This window comes from Dermacentor variabilis, chromosome 1 (genome assembly GCF_050947875.1).
Source record: "Dermacentor variabilis isolate Ectoservices chromosome 1, ASM5094787v1, whole genome shotgun sequence".
NCBI lineage: Eukaryota > Metazoa > Arthropoda > Arachnida > Ixodida > Ixodidae > Dermacentor > Dermacentor variabilis.
In genome coordinates this window covers 33,190,758-33,212,388 of record NC_134568.1, presented here as the reverse complement: position 1 = coordinate 33,212,388, position 21,631 = coordinate 33,190,758, and the positions used below count along the sequence as shown (strand labels likewise).

The following is a 21,631-nucleotide window of genomic DNA, read 5'->3' as shown; positions in this document are numbered from 1 at the left end:
CAACGCAGACCATCGCGACCAGCCGGGCTGCCAGTGTTATGGACCTACGGAACATAAACACTTGAGTGGAGTACGGTCGTGCGGGTGCCCAGAGGCCTGCGTGCCCCGAACACCTTTGTTTAATTAAAGTTTTTAACAACAACGACATCCAGCTACGTGGCATTTGTACGTTTTTAAATCTTGGTGCATGATAGTTGGGATACCTTGTGGGTGTATATATATATATATATATATATATATATATATATGCGTGTGTGTGTGTGTATCGGCCGACCGGAAATAAATACAACAATAATATATAGTCTTAGGTACAAATCGCAGGACCGTGCCCATCCATGTTCACAGCGTGTTCACCGTGTACATGCACTCTTCCATTTTTTCTTTTTTACGATTTCATAAACTTCGATAATTTCTCGTGTAATCTTATTTTTGGTCCGATGTAAAGTGCAAGTATCTTCAAAGACTGGGATGCAGACGCACTTTAGTCAATGTACGCCTAAATAGTCAGAAATTATTTTTCTAAGATTATAATGACGCTCGTTTAACCTCTTAAAGAACACAAGTGTCTGTCTAACTGATACACACCTTTTTGCACGACAAAGGTATGGGGTAAACAACGTTTCCCATACAATGCACAAATTGTTTATGGTGTTGTTTAAATCAGGAAATCGGACTTTTTTTGTCTCAGTTAATTATCTTGCACAGTTTCATCTAGCATTCAGGGGCAGAAAAAACGACGTCCACTACGGCCTTTATCTATATCCTTTAAGATTATAGTAAATGTTGAGTACGCATATACCCGTGAGACTGGCTTCAATAAAATCAGTTAGTTTGCGCCTGTGTGCGTCTTCCTTTCTGCTGTGCCGTCCCGTTGCGCTGTATTTCAAGATGGTTCTCATGAGTACGTGAGACGCAACCGCAACCTTGGTCAGCCTAGCATGCAGTGCTACTGCTTTCACTTGATGTAGCCCTGTAATCCCTGCTTAAGCTACTAAGATTAACAGTGGCTACCAGCGTCAACAAGACACTTGGCCTGGCCGCACGAACTGGTTTGAACCTTGTAGCGCAAGACTTCGACAGTGAATTACTGAGGCACGATTGTATTACTCAGCGTTTTACAAGTTCCAAGTGTGCAGAGACGAAAGGGAAGCACTGGCTTATATCGCCTGTCCGCTCGGAGCTCCAGCAGAGATAGCGGACCGAAAAGTACAAGCCTAAGTCTAAATATTCTAAGAAATCGACAACAGGCGTTTCGTTGGCAAATTCAGCGAAGCTGACTTTTCTTTGTTAAGTCGCGTTGCAGAATTCAGTCACGAAGTGAGCGAAGCAGCGGCGCTGCTGAGTGATGGTGTGTGAGATAACAAAAGTAAAGAGAAAGAATAGAAGCAGGTGGGGGATCGGGTTCCCTTAAAAAAAAAAAAAGGAGTGCGGGTGCATTTTTTTTTTTTTTTTTTGTCTCGGCAATTCTGCGGTGTGTGTGTGGCGTGGTTTGAGATCGCCGGGTGCCATCGCACTGCAATCACGGTGCCGCATTGCGCTCTCCATGCACGCAGGTCACTTCAGCCAGATGGTGTGGCGCAGCAGCACCACCTTCGGCGTAGGCAAGGCCCGCACGCGCTCGGGCAAGATCATCGTGGTCGCCATGTACAAGCCGGCCGGCAACGTGCTGGGCGAGTTCCACAACAACGTGCTACCCCAGCCGGCCGCCGACGAAGACGAGGAGAGCCTGTCGCCGCAGCTGAGCGACGTCGCAGCCGCAGCGTCCGCCGTCGCAGCCGCCGCCGCTTCGTCTCCGTCGTCGTCGTCGTCTTCGTCTCGGTCCCTCCGATGAGCCGCGTTCCCCCTCGCGGCCACCGCAATACGTCATCCGCGGGCTCGAGGTCCAACTGAGACGCCTCATATACGTAGAGTTCCCTGCAGAAATTACCGGAGGGAATTGCGGGAACTGGCGCGAGTACGACTGTTCAGCCAGCACGGGAACGATGGGCGTATAATATATAGTACGTGGATTTTAGCCTAAACTTTGTCTTTCCGGCTTCGAATGGCCTTGCGACTTTGAAAATAGAATATTGCGCTATGGAATGCAACGATTCGCAATGAGCATGCATGTGCGTAGAGTCTAATTGCCTTCGTGCGTTTAAAAAAATATAATTTTTTAGGAAATTTTATAAAGATAAAGCCTAATTTTAAAAGAAAGCACACACAATAAAGTCGGAAGCCGCAAGCTGGAAGATTAGGCATATCCACGCACTGACCACTATTCCAATGGTAGCTGAGCGATCGCAGCGCCAGAGCTTTCTCTATAGCAATGTTTTGTAGGGAACGCTGCGACCCCATCTGAGCTTAGCGAAAGCGCCGGTGCCGCCCTGTTCTCTTCACGCTGGGCGGATTGTACATACTATGTAGCGTTACTTGGAGCACGTTCCTCGCGGGTTTAGCGTCGGTTCAGATGCCGTGTAACAGTGTGTTACACCAGTGTGCGTGTCTGCGCACTTCAGAAAAGGCTGAGGTGGCTTCGCGCTCTATAGCTTCGAGTGCGTTCGCTAACTATATACCGCGTGTGCGCTGCCACTGAGCGGGTCCCTTGTTCCTGCGCATTGCAGTGACGGAATTCTCTCGTGAGCAATCGCATTCTAGTCAATTTCTGATCTCTTCAGAATTTCCACCTATCGCTTGCGCAGAAATTCTGGACAGCGTATGACAGCAATCGCCGCGTAATGTAAAAGGGGAGAAAAAAGAGGATTCGCTTCTCGAGGGCCGAAACAGTTGCTGCGATACACTGACATCTGTGATCACACTACAGCGACTGCCACATGTGCCACGTCTTGAGAACGTTCATTTTTAGACGCTCATTCTATTCATGCAGGTTATGTTTTTTTTTTCGCGCACTCCCCCCACTAATGTACTCGTTGGTACATTGTGTTTGTATTTACTGAAAGAACAGCTGGTCTATTTCGTGCTTTGGAAGTACCTGGGTAGAGTGTGTACCTTGAGTAGAACTGAACGGAGTGAACGGCAGCATGGAGGGAGCAAAAGAAGGCACCTTTTCGGCCCCAGATCCTAGTCGTTTTATCACCTCCACTTCACTGTTTCTAGTTTTCTTCGCTCTACCTTGAGTAGAACTGAACGGAGTTAACGGCAGCATGGAGGGAGCAAAAGAAGGCACCTTTTCGGCCCCAGATCCTAGTCGTTTTATCACCTCCACTTCACTGTTTCTAGTTTTCTTCGCTCTGACCCATATTGAAAACAACTCTGAACGTTGGAACTTTTTCTCATTGTATAAACAGTTTGGGACATGGCAATGACAGTCAGAAAAGGCGCTTATTATGATGCGCTTTACAGCTACTTCTAGAAAGCGTAACCCATTAGCTCTGTAAAAAAAAAAAAAAGCTATTGGCATTCCAATCTACGCATAATACCTGTTATAAAAATACACCGGATATGAAAAATGAAAAGCCGAGGCGCCATCAGCTTTAGTATGTGCTCTATAGTAAAACAACACGCTTATTATGATGTCCACGGGCCACGTTATCGGTTATAAGAACGGATGCGGCTACTGTGAGCAAGTTTAGAGAGTAAAACGCTGTGCGGTACGTTGGTGAAAGCGCGAGCCTCGGAAATGACAACTCTGACGACGACGCAGTAGTGCAGCCTGCCCAGGTCGTGTTTACTCAGGAGGTCGCGTAGAGATTACCGAGTCGCTACAAACCTTAGTTTCTTCTGCGAATGACTTGTCGCTATGCTGTGCGGAGCACTTAGATACTTTAGAGCAACGGGTCAGCAAGCTTTGCGTGAGGTAAGCACAGCTGGCAGATTATGGCTAGCTTTGAAACAATGAAAGTGACATTCTTTCCTATGGATTAATATGTTTAAATAGTTGTCCTGAGTTCTTTTCGCTCAACTCGCTCTTATTATCTGTCATAAGCATGTATTATCCTTGGCAGTATAATATTATTACGAGTTGATTAAACTGTGCTTACAAACGAAGAAAAGAGATGTGTATACATCCTAAAATTGCAAGGCTTCTACAGTATCTTTTGCAGAGGGTGCTGTTTTGGACAACGCGCAAGATTTGCAGCTATGGTAGAAGTCACCGCGAAGGCTCGTTGTTCTCGACTGCGGTTTTCGACAAATTCTTCATATGAGACCTTTGCCACGAAACGAAAGCACGCGCTGTCGGAACTTCTGCCAGGCCTTGGTTCGGCCACTGAAACTTTCCAGTGTAGTTGCCACGGTTACTCCTTGCGCAAGATCGACATAGGCTTACGCTCACGGACTTCAAAGGTTCGCAATCGCTTCATGTGATGTATGCCTGCAATTGCCCTCAGCTCGCGAGGAGACCATCAGACACGCCTGAAAGATTGGTTGATAACAGTGCTATCAACTACCGCTTTTGTATCTTGCTCAGCGAGGTTGTTTAGGCGGCCGTGAGAAAGCACTTGTCTTAAATGCGCAATATTTTCTGCTACGTACTTACGCCAATGGTGGCGGTTTGGGCAGGATGATACTTTGTTTTAGAATAACAGTGATAAAAGACACGAGCCGTAGGCAAACATTTGAACCTCTGTTTCCGTCACCCTCGTGGGCCAACCTAGTCTGTTTTGTGCAAACACCCCGAGCTCTTAACTGAAAGTTCGTGAAATATCTATACTAGATAAGTTTCGCGAATGCTGTGAACGTATGTCTGTGGCATAGGTATAATTACTGACACGTGTCGTATTTAGGCCTGGTCAATAACGGTTTCTATCTTACTTCTTTCTTTCTTTCTTTCTTCTTCTTCTTCTTCTTCTTCACTTGGGCTGAATGCAGCGTACGGAGTCATTCTTTTATTTATTTATTCCACGGGAAAGAATAAATATTGACTGGAAGTACAGAAATTGGAACGAAAAACTGCAATAAGTGTTGCGGTTGAGCTGGTGTCCCAAACGGTAAGCTCTGTTCCTGTGTAACTGCTTTTTTTTTTTTTTTGGGGGGGGGGGAGTTTTGAGCTGTTATTGCGAGGAATATGGTTGTCGGAAAGCGTCGACCGCGACGACGGGGAGCACTAGTTTCTTCCTAAGAGCAAGTGTGAAGGCAATCCCCTTCATGAACGAGGGAATGCGGAGAAGGAAAAAAAAACAAGGAAAATCAAAAGACAATATGAAGAAGAACGAGGCAGCGGGAGGGAGAACGCGAGAGAGGTAGATTCAAACCCCGCAATTCTCGAACAGCTTTTTTTTCTCGGTCATGTAGCTACAGTGGAATTGAACACTTATCTTTCCAAGAAGGTGGGGAAAAAAGCATTTATAATACAGGGGGATTAGAGTAAAAAGGAAACTTCAGTGATTCCGAGGCCTACCCTGAATGATACCTTCGTGCGAGTACGTGTCATTTCAATGGGTCAAACAAAAAAAAAACTACTACGACAACAACAGTCGTTTCTCTGTCGAGATCGCTTTACGCGGTGTGTTCAAGGTTTGATTGAACGACTGCAGCGCATTGCTCGTCTGCGAGCTATACCTCCAAGGGCAGGCACGCAATATGCGATGGCATTGTCCTCGACACACATTACCTGGCGCGTCGACCGCACCATTGGCGCGCTATAACGGAGAAATCGTGCGCGGGTGCAAGGTGAGCCTGCCGCATCAGAAACGCATTTCCTCTTCTCCCCGTCCGCCGCGTCCGGTCCGGTGAGGTGCGCAATTGGAACGTCGTTGTCCGAGCTCTGCGCGCCCCTGGCGCATGCCAGCACTGCCTGCCCACTTGTCCCGCGAAATTCGCACGTCAGTATTAATGCCATGTAAACCTGCCATCCGCATGCCAGCTTGAAGGGCAGAAAAATACCGCGGTCTCTTGAGAATAATTTCCGTTTAGATAGGCTTTTCTTTATTTTACAGCGAAGCTGTATATGGGGCTAGCCGATTCGCCCGTCCGTCTGTCGCCTGTACGCCGAAAACTCCTCCGGCGCTACCCCATGTGCATGCGCGAAAGGAAATTTAAAAAAATAAAAGAGAGAGAATCAGGCACGCGATTGGCTACGGCAGTAGTGACGTCGTTGCTCTCCGTCGCAGCAGAGCGCGCGCGCAGCAGTTTCTCTCCGGCTCCAAAATGGGTGGGCCACGCGTCCTACGTACTCCTGAGAAGCAGGCAGATTTCGATCAGCAACGCCGCGAGCAGAACAGGGAACGAGCTCGTCTACGCCGTGCCTATGCCGCAGCCCGGACACAAGAACAGACTCGTGCAGCCGAGCGCAAGCAGCAACTGCTTACTGAGGATCCGGCAGCCTGGCAAACCGTCGTTTAATGAACCGTCGGGATTAACCCAGTGATAAACGCCGGGGCCGCACGTTTCAGCTTCGCTGATTAACCACCTGTACGGAGTGCTGGGGTGGTGATTTGTTTTTCGTGTGATCGTCACGTCTCATATTGTTTTACGCCGAAAATGTAACAACGCGATGCGTTTACTTGTGCGGTCAGAACCGCAGCTGGCTACGAAATGTTAAGCCCAGACCACACGTACGCTTGCGGACGCGCGCAAGCTCGCGTTCACGCGCCCACGCATGCGCACACGGTGCAGCATGGCTCGTACGCGTCGAAACGCGGCGTGATCTCGGGGAACAGCTCCTCTCTGTTATCGCGTGCTTGGGTTGCCTCGCGTCGGCGCGCCTGGCTACGTAGCTACGGCGCGGAGCGTTCAACTCTCAGTGAAGCAGATTTATATCGTGCAAGAATGTGATTCTTCCTTCCTTTTTGCACTGATCTAACAGATATAAAAATATAACAATTACGTTTATAAATATCGAAGCATCTTGAAACGCTGTCAGTAACAAAGTACGAAGCAGCGCCTGCCGAGGCGTCTGTGAGTGAGCCCAGTGAGCGCGCGCTGTCGCGCGTCTTTGTGGATGCAAACCACCATTACTCGCGAGGCGCGGCAGGCGCTAGGCCCGCGGACGCGAGCTAGCGCGCGTCCGCAAGCGTACGTGTGGTCTCGGCTTTACAGGTGACGGGTCTGGCCGGAAAAATCGCTTGCCCAAAGAGGAGGAAAGGTCAATGAGAAGCCATTTGCTCTTGCGATGCGTCTGGAAATGCAGCGTTGGTAGGTGCACTCGTACACTATAGAAAAGAAAAAAGAAAGCATTGTGAAAAAGAAAACTGAAAAAAAGTATGCGAATTTTTTATCGTGCTTTTTCTTCTGTTTCCTGTTTCTGACTTTTCTAGTTTCACTAACATCTTCTGTTCATGACTTGCCGTCCTTCTACAAAAAAATATATTTAAATTAGTGTACTCCCTTATGACTTTCATGAAGTACGAAAACGTCAGATGCCGGGATGCGCTTTTAACAGATCATGAGGTAAGCACGCTATACGTAGAACTTTCACGAGGTGTGACAAGACACCTGGCACTACGCGACATCTCCGAGCGTGAACTTTAGCGGTACATATAGCCGTGATCTGAGTGGCATGGTTCGCCTGGAAAGCGGCTTTATTGATTTTTATTTTATTTTTTTCTTAAATTAAGACCAATTGGCTCGCCAACATGAGATCTGCCTATACTAACGTGGCTGGTCAAGTTGCAGGCAAAGTTTGTATATGAACAGCAAAGAGACAAACAAATCTTATTTCTCTCACAGTGCCGATGAGAAAGTTTTCACTTTACCGTAAAGGGACCAACTGCGTTAAAATTGAAAAAAAAAAGTCTCTTCTTGCTACTTCAACTTCGTTTATTCTTCTAGTATAAACTAGAAACCTACTCCTGGGCTAAAAGCTGCCATAAGCTGCTTGACTGGTCCCAGGAGGCCTTGTACATGACATGGGCGATAGTAGCTAGTACTTTGTAACACACATAATTAATAATAAACAAAAATAGTTCAAAACGTACTAAAGCAACGACCAAAGTTTAAAAAAGATCAACTTTAACATTTTACATATGCAGGCCTCTTGACAGGATAACTGCACGAGACTGCATTTTGCTCCAAGCACCACTCATGCCTTTTTTTTTTTTCCTTTTGACGCCTTATATCTAAATAGCGCCCGTAGTTTTCAAACCGTGGTGTTTACCGAAGAAGCGGAAATGCTACTGGGCAATCTAGCTCAATTTCGGCTACCCAATTAAGCGGACATATATTTGTCCGTAACGCTAGAATCTACTTCTCGAAGGTTGCGTCGGAGCGGTATGGTTGACTAGTTGATAAAGATGGAAACCTTGAAAGAGCCTTTGCTTCACTCCTGGGCCAGCACGAGGCGACAGACGAGGCGTCAACAGGTGGGAAGTGTCGCTTGCACTTTGCAGCTGTAGCATTAGCAATAGGCAACCCGACAAAGCTTAAGGATGGCAGAGATGGGAGCGCGAGCGGGAAGGTCGTCTCTTTTGTACCCGCCCCCCTCTTCCCTCCGCTCCTGTCAGACGTCACTGCTGTCCAACAATGTATGCCAGATACCCACGTTTCCCAACGCCTCCGCCTCAGCAAACGTGTACGCTCGTGTATTTCAAAACGCAGTGAATTGGTGGATCACTCCGATTTGGTGAATCACTCCTCTCTCTCTCTCTCTTTCTCTCTTAAAACGGAGCGTCGTCACGTTCAGCTCAGGCAGCGGCGACCAGCATGATAAAGGCAGCGGTGTGAAAAGACTGCCGTCAGAACAAGGAAATCGTGTGAAAATGCGCGAGAGTGCAAGTTTCAAGGGGCGTTGACGCTGAAGTTTTGAAGTCGCTTGTAAATGTGCGATCCCCGGGAGAACTCGGGAATTGTGGCAGTGTTAAAGCATTCCCCAACAGAAGACCTGGCGCGATAAAAAAAAATTCTCAGTAATTCATTTCGAACAATGTCCCCTAATACCCTGAAATGATTTCTCTCTCTTCTCACTCTTTTTTTTTTTTTTCCTTAAAGGTGTCTTGCTGGCGTCAGTGATGTACGTACAGGTGCACCCGCTCCTCAGGCACGGATCTCCAGGGGCTCCCTAGTGTTCCAGCCTACTCGGCTTGTTTTTCTTGTTTTTTTTTTTCATATTGCTTCGCTCAGCACAGAGCTTTCAGGCACTGCACGGTCTATACTGCTAAGCGAAACGGAGAAAGTAGTAAAAGAGCGACGAAAGGAACCCGTTTCAGTGCCAATTGTCAAGCACAGAGAGTAAGGGCGCTGTCTGCCGGTTGAAAACTGGCTCCTTATTTTTATGCTACAGCCTATCGCCACTATAATAGTGCTGCCAGCGATCTTATAACTAGCGGACGAGCCGTAAAACGTAGCTTTCTGTATGACGTCTATGCAATGTCTATTTTCAAGTATTTCATGTTGCTGAAAAAAATTTAGAACATACAAGGTAGAGTACAAAGTCCCCTATAGCTAAAGCTACGAATGCATCGAAGAATTCGAGCGTATACATGAATTGACGCGAGTTTCTTCATCTTCATTTACCAAGGATAATCCCCTCTACGTAACAGTATTCTGGAGACTCTACTGTTTTGTTTTTATATATTTAGTGAAACAAGTCGATTGCTAACTAACGAGTGAAGTAAGCAGTGGTGCGCCTGAGTAGTTTATTACTTCCATAAGGAAAATGGAAAATCGCTCGCTTTGCGCAGCGTCGCTTCTTGGGCTCTCGAACAATATGAACTTCGTCATTAAATATGCCTCGACTGAAGCAATGCTCTACAGCGTAGTCTCTATGGCAATGAAATGCAGCCCCTCTCTATTTCTTACTTCAATTACACTTCTTGACATTCTACCTTTGCAGATGCATTTTTAATCACGTACACGGGCAGAGGTAACTCGCATGTGACAAATTGCATCGCTCAGTTATGTCAGTGACACATTCTAAATCAATTTTTCATGTGCTAGAGTTCGGACATGCGTTTATGCTACCTAAATTATGCCTTCCTTAAGGCCATCCGATCTTTCTTTTTTTTTTTTGTGACACAATTGCATTTTCAAGTATACACGCCGCTAAACTTGCGAGCATTCTGAATGTGCGAAGAGCCTCACACGGATCTTTTTTTTTTTATTTGATTGTACTTTGTATTAGCCGCGCTTGTTCTTTCCTATAGCGAAATTGTTGATTTATGGCGTCTGATTAAGCGTCTCTGGCTTTCGTGTCACACTCGCGCTATAATAATTTTTTCGAAACGTAAAAGTCTTTATACTTTATATGTACACCCAAAGCTTAGTCATTGGGAAATTAATTTGTGAACATTTCATAATTAGTTGATGAATCACCGTCATTTGTCGTAACGGTTGTGTACGCCTCCCCATATAGCCCACTTGTACTACAGACAGGATCACGCTATCCGCCGCAGGCGATTTTTTTTTTCTTTTAGTTTAAACAGATAACGAAATCGCGATGTATACGTATTATGGGCAATCGCCGATACCTTCATCTACGTCATGTCTTTGTGGCAACTAAATGCCTTCGTTCCCTGTCGCCTGCTCTCTGCCTTTCTTACAACTGCGATGGAGTGCTCCAGTGTGACTGCAACGCGAAAAATACGAATGCCTTATCTTCTCAGGCAACACACCAGAAGTATTGTAACTCTGAGGTTCAATAAAGCGAATCGAACTGCAGCTCTCCGCCTCTTTATTTTAATCATTCTTTTTCGTTTGTTTGTCACAGAAGCTACGCGATTCCCAGCAACCAAGTGTAGTAAAACTTATCATTGTTCCTGCTACCTCTCTGCGGAGAATAACATAAATATTTATCTAAACACATCTCAAAACCTTATTTCTTCCTAGGGGTCCTGAACCTGTGCTAACAATGCTTGCGATGGATTAATCGCTACGCGTGTTTATCAATTAACAATGCTGTCAAAATGTGGCAGTTTCGCCCGAAGGGCGAAGCACTGACAGCGATAGCAATGTTTAGCGTTGTTCCATTTCGAGCCTCTACTCTGGGACCTGCAGCCACAGGGATGTTTGCTCAGCAGTCCAGAATTTCTTTTATGGAGTCCAACTGAATGCCCTGTTTGTATCTCTGTTTTTTTGTGTGTGGGTGTGTGTCTGTGTGCTTTTCAATTATTGATTATTCATTTTCCTCCCGTTATTATTGATTTCATTTCTAACATTTAAATTCACCTTAGAACCGCACTTGCTCTATAGCAGCCCTGGCGGTCGATTAGTGGTTATAACTCCAAACAATCCACCAATTTCTTTGCCGATCCCCCACATTGGGTATGAACCACACGAATTGGATGAGCGACAACAACGACGACCCCTCGAGCGGCGGTGTTCAAACTATACACGCAGGTGCGACATATGTTGGCGCTACGCAGCACGCAGGGCAACTCCGTCCCTAGGGTGTTCCATTCTTCCAACTGCTGCGGCTATAGCGTCCGTGGTCTAATGTGTGCCTGAGGTCGTCCTTTGGTCGAGAACACACACACTATATATATATATATATATATATATATATATATATATATATATATATATATATATATAGGGAAACGCAGTCGAGGACGGCAGGAGACTAGGTGGAGCGATGAAATTAGGAAATTCAAGGACGCTAGTTGGAATCGGTTAGCGCAGGACCGGGGTGATTGGAGATCGCAGGGTGTATTGGGCTGCTGAGCACGACGTCGCGGGATCGAATCCCAGGCACGGCGGCCGCATTTCGATGGGGGCGAAATGCGAAAACACCCGTGTACGTAGATTTAGGTGCACGTTAAGGAACCCCAGGTGGTCGAAATTTCCGGAGTCCTCCACTACGGCGTGCCTCATAATCAGAAAGTGGTTTTGGCACGTAAAACCCCATAATTAAAATGAGATCGCAGGGAGAGGCCTTCGTCCTGCAGGGCACATAAAATAGGATGATGATTATTATGATGATGATGACGACGACTACGACGATGATGATGATGATGTAAATTCATCTGGAATGCCTATATAATTGCTGTCGCAATAAAAGTACTATTCGCTTTCCCTTTGGTAAATGCGTGCCCGGCTTGTAGACAACACCACAGCGAAACGCTTTTTGCCGTTAGACGCCCAACTTTTAGCAAGCTGTCGCTCCGTGCGCAACGGAGCGCGGTTCAGCAACGTGACCATTCCCGAATTGCGCTCCATGGTTTCTTATTTCCGAAAGATCATACTTCCACTCGATGCGAGGCCTCACAAAGCTGTATTAAACATTCCTGTCACTTACCCGACGGCGACTCTGCCTTGTAGTGCTCTACGTGAGATGTTGCGGTATATACGCCTTCCTCTTCTCTTTCCCATCCCTTCTCTTTCTCCTCTCAAAGAAGGTGGCCGCTGTGTCCCGTTCAGGACATGATTGTTAGCGTGCTTCTCTCTCTGTGCGGTGCATATTTAAGTTTGCACGATTAATAACAAGCCATTCTCGTTCTTCCTTTCCCTGATGTCAGTCTTTAACAATCTTCCGTCGTTTCTGCGCCGCCACGCGTTACCAATAGTCACTAATTTTGCAGAACTGTCCCGAATTTTGTTAAAGGTTTGAGAGTGCCGACTTAGCATGCTCAGGACAGCCAAAGCCATTAGGGACTTTGACAAGACTCGAAAGCAGGATATACCTACAATACATCAGATCCCCAATACGCCTGCCTTAACCTCGGCGCAATTTTTGCAAGCGTCAATTAGGATCTGCTTGAAGATTCAATTTGACGTCTTTTCAGCGCTGTACTGTGCGACGTTTCATAGCGGAGAGCGTTCGCCTTTAGTAAAATTAAAGTATTCGCGGTTGCAGATAAAGTGCAGTCTGAAATACGAGAATTCCCGCGACTACGTTTACAAACAGGACCGTGTCTTTCAAACGCAGTGACAGAAATTGGTAGCACAAAATTTTATATTAGGGTACGTAAGCGGGCTTGCCTGCGCGAAAACCGAAACTCTGCTTGGGTCATGCTGGACCCCAGTCCTGTTTGCGTCCCCTAATCTAAATCTCTCAGTTGCTTCAAGAGCCTCGACCTCACCAGCTATCTCGCCATCACCTCGCACGCCCTGTCTTTCTTCCCACAAAAAACTGGCAACTCCCGTTATAAGCAGGAGTATTCGTTCCGTTGCGTGACACCCTCGACTGGCCGGTCATCCTCACGATGAAGATGAAAAAGGGATACGCAACAAGAAAAGGCTCAACACGACTTCTTCGTGTTGACCGAGGTGCACGGACGCTGCAAGCTCTGCGCAGGTCTCACCTGTGTACCGGCCATCATCATGCCTGCAGTGGACACGTAAAAGAAATAAAAAAACAAGACCGGGTTATAAAAAAAAAGTACGAAGCATTTCGTACATTACAGGGATTCGTAAGAACTGTACGTAATGTGATGCAGATGAAGCAGGGCCCAGTGGCTCATAGTAACGAAACGGTTCAATTAAACGTACATTATTTTTCTAAAACAGCCCACATCTGCAGGTTCGTCCTGCTCAAGGTTTCGTTGGCGACAGCGTTCTTTTTTTCGTTTCATTACTCCTGATGCTCGTTTCTCCTTTCCACACGCGGTTATCTCTCGCCTCCGGTATACGAGGCCACTCACGCGTGCTGGGGCGTCTCGCAGCGTGTGGCTCGATCCGGTCCCGAAGGGGAGCACATGTTTCGGGGAGCGGCAAGTAAACCGCCGAATGTGTAACGGCCGAGGACGGGGGGCCGTATACCGCATGCCGGGTCCTTCCGGGAAACTTCGCGCTGTTTACTGACTCTTTGGCAGCTGCCCGCGACAAGAAAAGGCGCTGTCCAATATCGCGACAACGGTGATGTTGTTAACGAAGGATGCCGGCCAGTGGCACACGATTTTTTCACGAAGGAAAAGCTTTCCTATAATAGCACGAAGAGGAATAGCCCACGTGTCCTGGTGTCTTTTATTATCATTTGGCTCTGAGCGCCCTCTAGGGAAAAGGCGCAGTAAACACGTTGTCCTACGTGGAGTGAAAGCTCACGCGGGCCGTCCTTAACGGTTGCTTAGCGCTTACCTGCGTGCACGTTGTAAATAGCGAGTATTGACCGAAATACGAGTGAGGTATATATCGTATCGTATATCGTAGTGAGGTATAAATCTTATATGCCTTCTAATGACTCATGACTGATCGAATGTTAATGACGACACGTCGTACGTTCATGGTATGCTCTACACGCCAACAGTAGCAGTTCTCCATTTGGCACTAAGCGCATGCTGGTGTGAGCCTGCTTGCTTTACACTGCGATTCGTATGCACAAACACTGCCGGTTTTATTCTAAGAAAACCAGAGCGCGCCGAGGTATGACGACATTTGCCGAAGATTATATATATATATATATATATATATATATATATATATATATATATATATATATATATGTATGTATATAGCAGCAGTGGAAAAGTCGAAGAAATGGGGGAAAAAAAGTTCGCTTTAATATGTGTCTGCAGCCTTGACGAAAGGCGCAACCACCGCGGTGGCTTAGCGGCTATGGTGTTGCGCTGCTAAACACGAGGTCACGGGATAGAATCCCTGTCGCGGCAGCCGCATTTTGATGGGGGCGAAATGGGAAAAAAAAATGCGCGGGTCACACTAGCATTGGGGGGCACGTTAAAGAAACCCTGGCGGTCAACATTTATCCGGAGTCTCCCTCACTACGACGTGCCTCATAAGCAAATCGTGGTTTTGGCACGTAAAACCTCAGAATTCAATTTAACAAACAACGCTACATCGGCCACAACAGTACATGACTGATTCCGGTGCAGCATATACGATATGTGTACCGCCAACGCCAAGATACAGAGAAGTATGCGCGCGTCTGACACCTGCCTGCAGTGGTGAACGGCGTAATTATGGTGCCGCATTGCCGATTCAGCACTTCGCAGTGCCTCTGGTTAGCAGAAGCCGGTACAACGAGAGTGCCTCATAAATACATTGAACTTTTCATACACGTGCCATCAAGTGACAGGGAGAGAGGGAACCAACATTTATTTTCGAAACCCATGTCCATGTCTCCTCGCTAGGGTAAGTAAGGGTTCAGAGTCCGTTTCCGTGATGGTGGGTCGCGTAGACAGCGAACCAACAGGGCAGAACGTTGGTCTCAGGTCCTGCTGCTGACCAAGTCTTGTTCGAAGAAGGCACAAATGGCTTTTTATATACAGTTTTTTAAATGGTTTAATAAAGAGAACTACAGATTCAGCAACTACTAAAACGAACTCCTGGCTGCCTGAAAAACTTCGCTCGTCGTCTCCGGCAACGCGGCGAACGCTGGTTCCCCCAAGGGCACGTCTGGAACCTCATCTGTGCACAGCCCAGAAGGACGGGGCCTCGAAACGGTTCGCTCGACTTCCAAGGATTCCACGCGCCGACAAAAAAACACCCCCCGGATGCCCCTCCTCTAAGCGGGTACGCGCGAGATCCGCATCCTCGCAGGGAAGACAACGTGCCGTCGAAGGCGCTCAAACCTCGACCAAAGCACGAGCTTCGAGCCAGCTGCGGAATCGCAAACGAAACGCACGGAGTGATGACGGCGCGCGCCCGCGAGCAAGCCAAGCAGCAGACAGACAGTGGTTGGAAGGAATGTCGGCCGGGCATCAGGTTCCCGCCGCAGGTGTGTACAAAAGAAATAGCAAAAGGGAGAGAGGGGGACTAGCTTTCTCCTCTGGCACGTACATACGTCTCGGCTGGCGATCAAAGTCTCCGATCACGTGAGTCCCTCGCGCGCGCGTGTAGCACGAGCAGCAGCCAGCCGCCCGTGGGCGTGGATTGGTCCGCGCGCCTCTCCCCGGGCGCGCACCCCTCGCCGAACCTGTATGACGAGACGCCCGCGCACTGGGGCCCCCCCACCACAGGCTTCGGAGGGAAGCGGGCTTCCAATAAACCCGGCTATTATCCGCGAAGTGTTCGGTACCGCCATCCCCGGCATTCCCCCTGGCTGCGCGAGTGCTCGGCGGGCTACAGAAGAAACGCGCCTTCTGCCGATGACAACAGCTCTTCTCTCGCCCCTCGGATGCCAGCCGCCCGAATGGTAAGCGCGCCTCTCCTTGGCGCCACCGCGCCCGAGCTCACTTGACCGGCGGCCTGCTCGCGAAAGTGAGACATGCGCCGGTCAGCGAGCACGCGCGCGCCGGCGCATGTCGTTGTGCGGTGCCACGCCGACGAACAATAACGGCACGTGGTGAAGCGACCTTTAAGTGCGTGTCGGTCAGGCTCATTTGACAGGGCGCGCTGCCCCTTTTTATTTGTTGCTTTAATTTATGTTTTGCCTCTCTCGTCTGCCGCTAGCCGTCCTCGGCTCTTCGCCGTTCGGCGAGCTTGGTGTCGCGCTCTGCGTGCAGTGTGCAACGCGCATCCGCCGAATGCCTTTCTCTCTCTTTTTTTCTTCCTCTTTTTTTTTTATTTGCTTCCGTGATTCTTTCTGTCCAAGCCTCAAGTGATTGTCTGCTCGTGTAAAAAATTAAACATTTCCTCTCTTTGACATCGGAAAACTGGTCACAAACATTTGCTAGCAAATTACGGTTGCTGCCAGCGTTAGGAATCATATTCATCAGCGTTTTCCTTCCGAGTTTTTGTGATGCTAACAGTTTCTTCATGCGATGGACTTAGCCTTCGCCTGCACTAGGCACTGCATTGCAGACGTGTTGTCTGTTATTATTATTTTTTTATATTTATGTAGTTACTGAGCTCCAAGACCTTAGCCCCGACAAAACAGGAGAACAACGTTGCCGTCTAACATAACTTTCAGGGAGAGCCAGAAATACGGAAAGGTCACCCACATTTGGTTAACACAAATCCACACTGGTGGCCCGACCACCCAGATTGCCCGACATTGCATCAGGCTTACAGCTTTGCCGCAAGATACGGCCGTGTTACGTCGTGTCTGCGGGGCGCATCACATTCAGGAAGGTTAGAAGAACGCGTCTTGTCCGAACGTGGCCAGACCGTGAACCTGAGCATTAGATGCATGCATTCTCGTTCGGCTGCTTCTGTGCTCTGCGGTCCTTTGTCAGGCATGTATGCAGTCACGTATGCACTGTATTTGTACGTGTTTGACTTTGAGTGCTTGCGTGTTACCTTGCACAAGTGGTCTTTTTCCCTAATTAAGTCTCACTGTGCGCATTGTAGCGTTGTTTTAACATATTTGTCGCGCCTTCTATGTACATTTTTTTCCCTTTATATTATTACTGCCAACTGTATGGGTACCGGGGCCTCGTCAGGCCTTACCGCATTTTGTCCCGGTCCCCTCTTTTCTTTGAAAAGAAGAATAAGCTTCACTTCACAATCTTTAGGGTTTACAGAATGCATAAATTTAACCGCAAGGCGGATGCCACGCAAGCCATTGCGTGCTCGTGGAAGATTGTAAACCTTGCCTGCGAGTTGTCGCAGCGCGTTCTTTCAGTGTGATGACGCACAGGCAGGACGATTCGGGCGCTGACGTAGAGAAGATGGATGACTGACAGATGTGTGATTGGCTTTCGCTTGAGACGAGCGCTTAAAAGGCCGTTAAAGAGGAATATGAAGTTAAAATGTATAAGTAACGCACGCTTCTGCAATAGGAAGACTTTAACTGTGTGAGGAGGCTTTGACCAGAGGGGGCGTTGCGATGCCGTACTGAAGGTCACGCACACACCGTGCAGCACGCCATGACGTCATAGATTTCGATAGTTTCTGCTCGTGTCTTGCTTAATTGTTTGCCGGTAAAGAAAGACTAAATAGCGCATTCTAAAGGAACGAAAGAATCGACCCTACCTAGTTTCGAGAAGGCTTCTTCTTGCCGAAACGGCCCCAAATATAAGAAAATTTTGTGAAATTCGTGACGATAGACTCACCGGGCGCGGAGGTATTGGCACGATCGAAACATAATCAATGTATGTTTATCCCTAATTTTTTTCTGTAATAGTCATAGTTATTCAACCAAATGAATGAAAATATAATAAGAGTTTTGAAAAAATACTTCACAGGGGTATAATCCGATTTAGTGCATATCTCTAATTAGTGTCCCTTTAAACCTTGTGTTAAAAAGAGGCGTGAAATCTTCTGGCCACCGCTTAAGAAAATGTTTGTTTGTTTGTTTTTTTTTGTTTTTTTTGTTGAATGCTTTATTAATCAAGCGAGTATGTGATGAGCGGTTCGATCGAGCTTGGAAATGGGCTGAAATTCGATTAAGTAACCATATCAATCAGTCTGCCAATCACGAAATGTTTACATAACGCGATATAGAGTCAACCACAGTAATTAAATCACGCATGAGCGAAACCAAAGGGCTTGAATCAACAAGTCGCTGACCGTAGGCGCACAGCCGTCGCTCGTCGACGTCTCTGTGGATGGCAGAGAAGTCACACGTAAGAGTGACGAACAAACACACAAGAAAATCCTTACATTGTTCCCGTCTGCATATATCTTCAAACCGTTGCGTGCTTGCGTTACGAGCGTGAAATGGATACACAATAGAAACGCAAAATGGGATTGAACCGGCGAAGTAGTGTTTCAGCACGTTAGTGCCTTTCCTTTGGCGCATAAACGGCTGATAACTATGGGAGAAAACGAAGGCCACAGTCTTGGATTTCTCAAATTTCGCGGCCCTTCCGCCGCAGCGCGGGTATAAGGCATGAATTTCAATGCAACTCCTCTCAGGAAGTTGGGAGAACAAGTCCCCCAAACTTCCTAGGTTTGCTGTTTGGCTCATTTAAAACGCGATGTAACCTTTCTTTATCGATCTGCGATTAACTAAACCGAAGTAAACGCTGCCGAAATCTGTGACGTCACAAGAAGCTGGTGCGGGAACTTCCAAAGCCGGCGCTCGACACCACTCGTATTTCCTTCTTGCGCGTTTTCGGGCGTGTACCAAGCCTGCGCTAAAGGTCAGAGTGAGCTTTTCCACAATCCGGAAAGTTAATTTGCTAACGCGGCTCAATTTAGCATTCCTCTTTAGGGTTAAAGGAGCACTGACGCACATATTCGAAGTTGTTGCACACTCTACCGTAACACGCTTGTCGCGCGTGCGAAGACGACACTTGGAACGCACGAAGGTTTGGAAAAACATACAAGGTATTTTAATTTGATACTAAAGTTGATATCGAAATGCCGGACCTGATGTTACGTCATGACAGAGAGCAAACATTGCTGACATAGTGTAGCAATAAAGATAGGTATGATGACGTTGCTCTGAAAAAATAAACACGTGTGCCTTTCTTCTGCTTGCGCTTGCGTGTGGCCGCAGCAGTGATCAGGATAACACAGCAAGTCAGTGTGTCATGACGTCATGCTGCATCTACTACTTAGGTGCCGAAACCAAAACTTCTTCATTGGAACAAGTCATAGAGTAAAATATTTTCAATGCTCCGACGCTTGCCGGTATCTTTTCTATAGAACTTAAAAAATTTGGACATTCTTACAGCGAAAACTGTACATGACTAACCTTCCGTAGTTTTTTCGGCGCCCGGCAACAGAAACGGACTTAGCGATTTCTAACAAACCCATACGGGTGCAGTGGGGTGGCGCAGATTTCAAAATGCGGAACAGATTAGAACGCTCGCCGTGAACAATAGCGTGACGTCAAGGTTATCGCAGTGTATAAGCAGGAGAGGTATCGGCGCTAAAAACAGCTGTGTTATCGTTGGGGCGGACACGTATAGTTCGTACACCGGAAGAACAACGTGCGTACGAGGAGCGCCGGAGGGAACAGCAACGAGAATGTAAACGGCGCCGGCGCGAACGACCACCGACGAAGAACGTTCCCGCGATGCTGAACGCAAACGACAATCGCGAGATCGGGCACCTCCGAACGAGCAACGATGCCAGACTTGCAGCGCAAAAAACGACAGGCATTCCACTCTGTCAAGGTGGAACGGCAGCGAAAGCACTGTGCTTTTCGTTTGAGAGCTTTGACTGTCGTCAGCTTTCGCTACCCTTCCATCTTCACAGAGTGGAATGGCTGTCATTTTTTTTTAATACATGGCAGTTAGATGATGTTGGTGCATTTAGGCGACACCAGCTACTTTTTTTTTACTTGTATAACAAGCGTATACTAAATATGACATTAAAAAAATATGGGGTTTTACGTGCCAAAACCACTTTCTGATTATGAGGCACGCCGTAGTGGAGGACTCCGGAAATTTCGACCACCTGGGATTCTTTAACGTGCACCTGAACCTAAGTACACGGGTGTTTTCGTCATTATCGAAATGCGGCCGCCGTGGCCGGGATTCGTTCCCGCGACCTCGTGCTCAGCCGCCCAACACCATAGCCACTGAGCAACCACGGCGGGTTATGACATAACAAGCCGGCACTGCACGAGATAAAGGTTACAAGAATAAAAAAGCCAGGCAGTCAGGTGAAGTATCAGTATGATCGTATACATCGCACGTTACCTTGGATGATTCGCTGCAGAAAAGATCAAATTCCAATCCATAATTATGAGAATTTATAAACAAGCTGCAGGACTGCTAATCAGCACTAGTACCGACAGGCTATTAGAATTAGACCTGCACAACATAATCGACGAGCTCATAGAGGCGCAGCGGATAGGGCAGCACGAACGCCTTTCTAAAATCAAGGCAGGAAGACACATAGTAGACAGACTAGGTATTGGGTACCATACCTAGTCTGTACCATACCCATACCCAGCATAGTGGACATCCCGAGTGATGTCAGGGATACGATAACCGTTCCCCCCTTACCAAAGAACATGCACCCCGTATACCATAAAAGTAGAAGAGAAGGCAGAGAGCAATGGACATACAAAAGAAATTTGGGAATAGTTAAGACGCAGTCTTTGTCGACGCGGCAAGATACAAGCACAGGCGCCGGTTTACAGCCGTCGTAACTGATCACGAAGAGGAGTGCAAAACATGCGTTACGGCAAGCACAGCAACAATCAAGACTGCGGATGAGATAGCTATTGCGCTAGCAGTGTCACAGACCGAAGCGGACGGAATAGTCAGTGACTCTCAGGCCACAGTACGAAATTTCGCTAGTGGCCGAGTCTCTCCGGAAGCACTACGGATGCTCATGACAGGCAACAAAAGTCAATAACGGAATGTTTGTTTAATACGAAAACCCGCTCACACCTGCGCCTCGCAAGGAGTCAGCAATGATAATAGGAAGGCGCATGACGTGACTCGAGGGCTGACGGACCGGGTCACGGCCGATAATAGGGTCGGCACCTTAGCGTCTCCCGAAAACGAGGATGGAGAGGAGGGAAAATGGGAGGACCGTATGGCCAGATTTAATGACAAGTCACACAACACTACAGTTTGCAAAAGGTGCGTTTTCCCAGCGCCTCACCGAAAGCTCAGCAAAAAAACAGTCAGTCGAATGGCGGCGTGCAGTTACAGACCAGATGATGATGATGATGAAAAACTTTATTTATCCCTCTTTAAAGGGAAGGGGGCAATGGAATAGAGGGTGGGAGGAGGAACTACTTGAAGTAGGCCTCCTTTATCCTCTCAGCCCACTCCAGGATGGCCTCCTGAAGATCGGGCCTGGAGCTGCGCAAGGCAGCCTCCCACTGCTCTTCACTAGATATTAATTGCTTGAGGAAAGGGGGAAGGGGCTGCTTAGGGCACCCCCACATGATGTGGTTTAAGTCTGCTCTGGGAGAGATACAGAATTTACAAGAGGGAGAAAGGTAAATGGCGGGATGAATGCGGTGGAGGAGGTAAGGGGACGGAAAGGTGCGAGTCTGCAGCTGTCGCCACAGAACTTCCCACCTACGCGGGGATTTGCCCATGAGTGGCGGAAAGGTTAAGCGGTCTAA

At 47.6% G+C, this 21,631-nt stretch overlaps 2 protein-coding genes across 2 annotated transcripts in view; both read left to right on the top strand.

Moving 5' to 3' along the window:
• LOC142576309 (Golgi-associated plant pathogenesis-related protein 1-like) overlaps positions 1 to 10,551 on the top strand; it is a 158,275-nt gene extending 147,724 nt beyond the window's left edge. The window contains exon 6 of the mRNA XM_075686386.1: positions 1,554 to 10,551. Coding sequence (XP_075542501.1) covers positions 1,554 to 1,831 — 278 coding nt within the window. The 3' untranslated portion in view covers positions 1,832 to 10,551. The remainder of the gene's footprint in view (positions 1 to 1,553) is intronic.
• A 5,146-nt stretch (positions 10,552 to 15,697) lies between these two features.
• Positions 15,698 to 21,631, top strand: part of LOC142576306 (nose resistant to fluoxetine protein 6-like) — an 85,598-nt gene continuing 79,664 nt past the window's right edge. The window contains exon 1 of the mRNA XM_075686373.1: positions 15,698 to 15,901. The gene's annotated coding sequence lies outside the window, so the exon portion shown is untranslated. The remainder of the gene's footprint in view (positions 15,902 to 21,631) is intronic.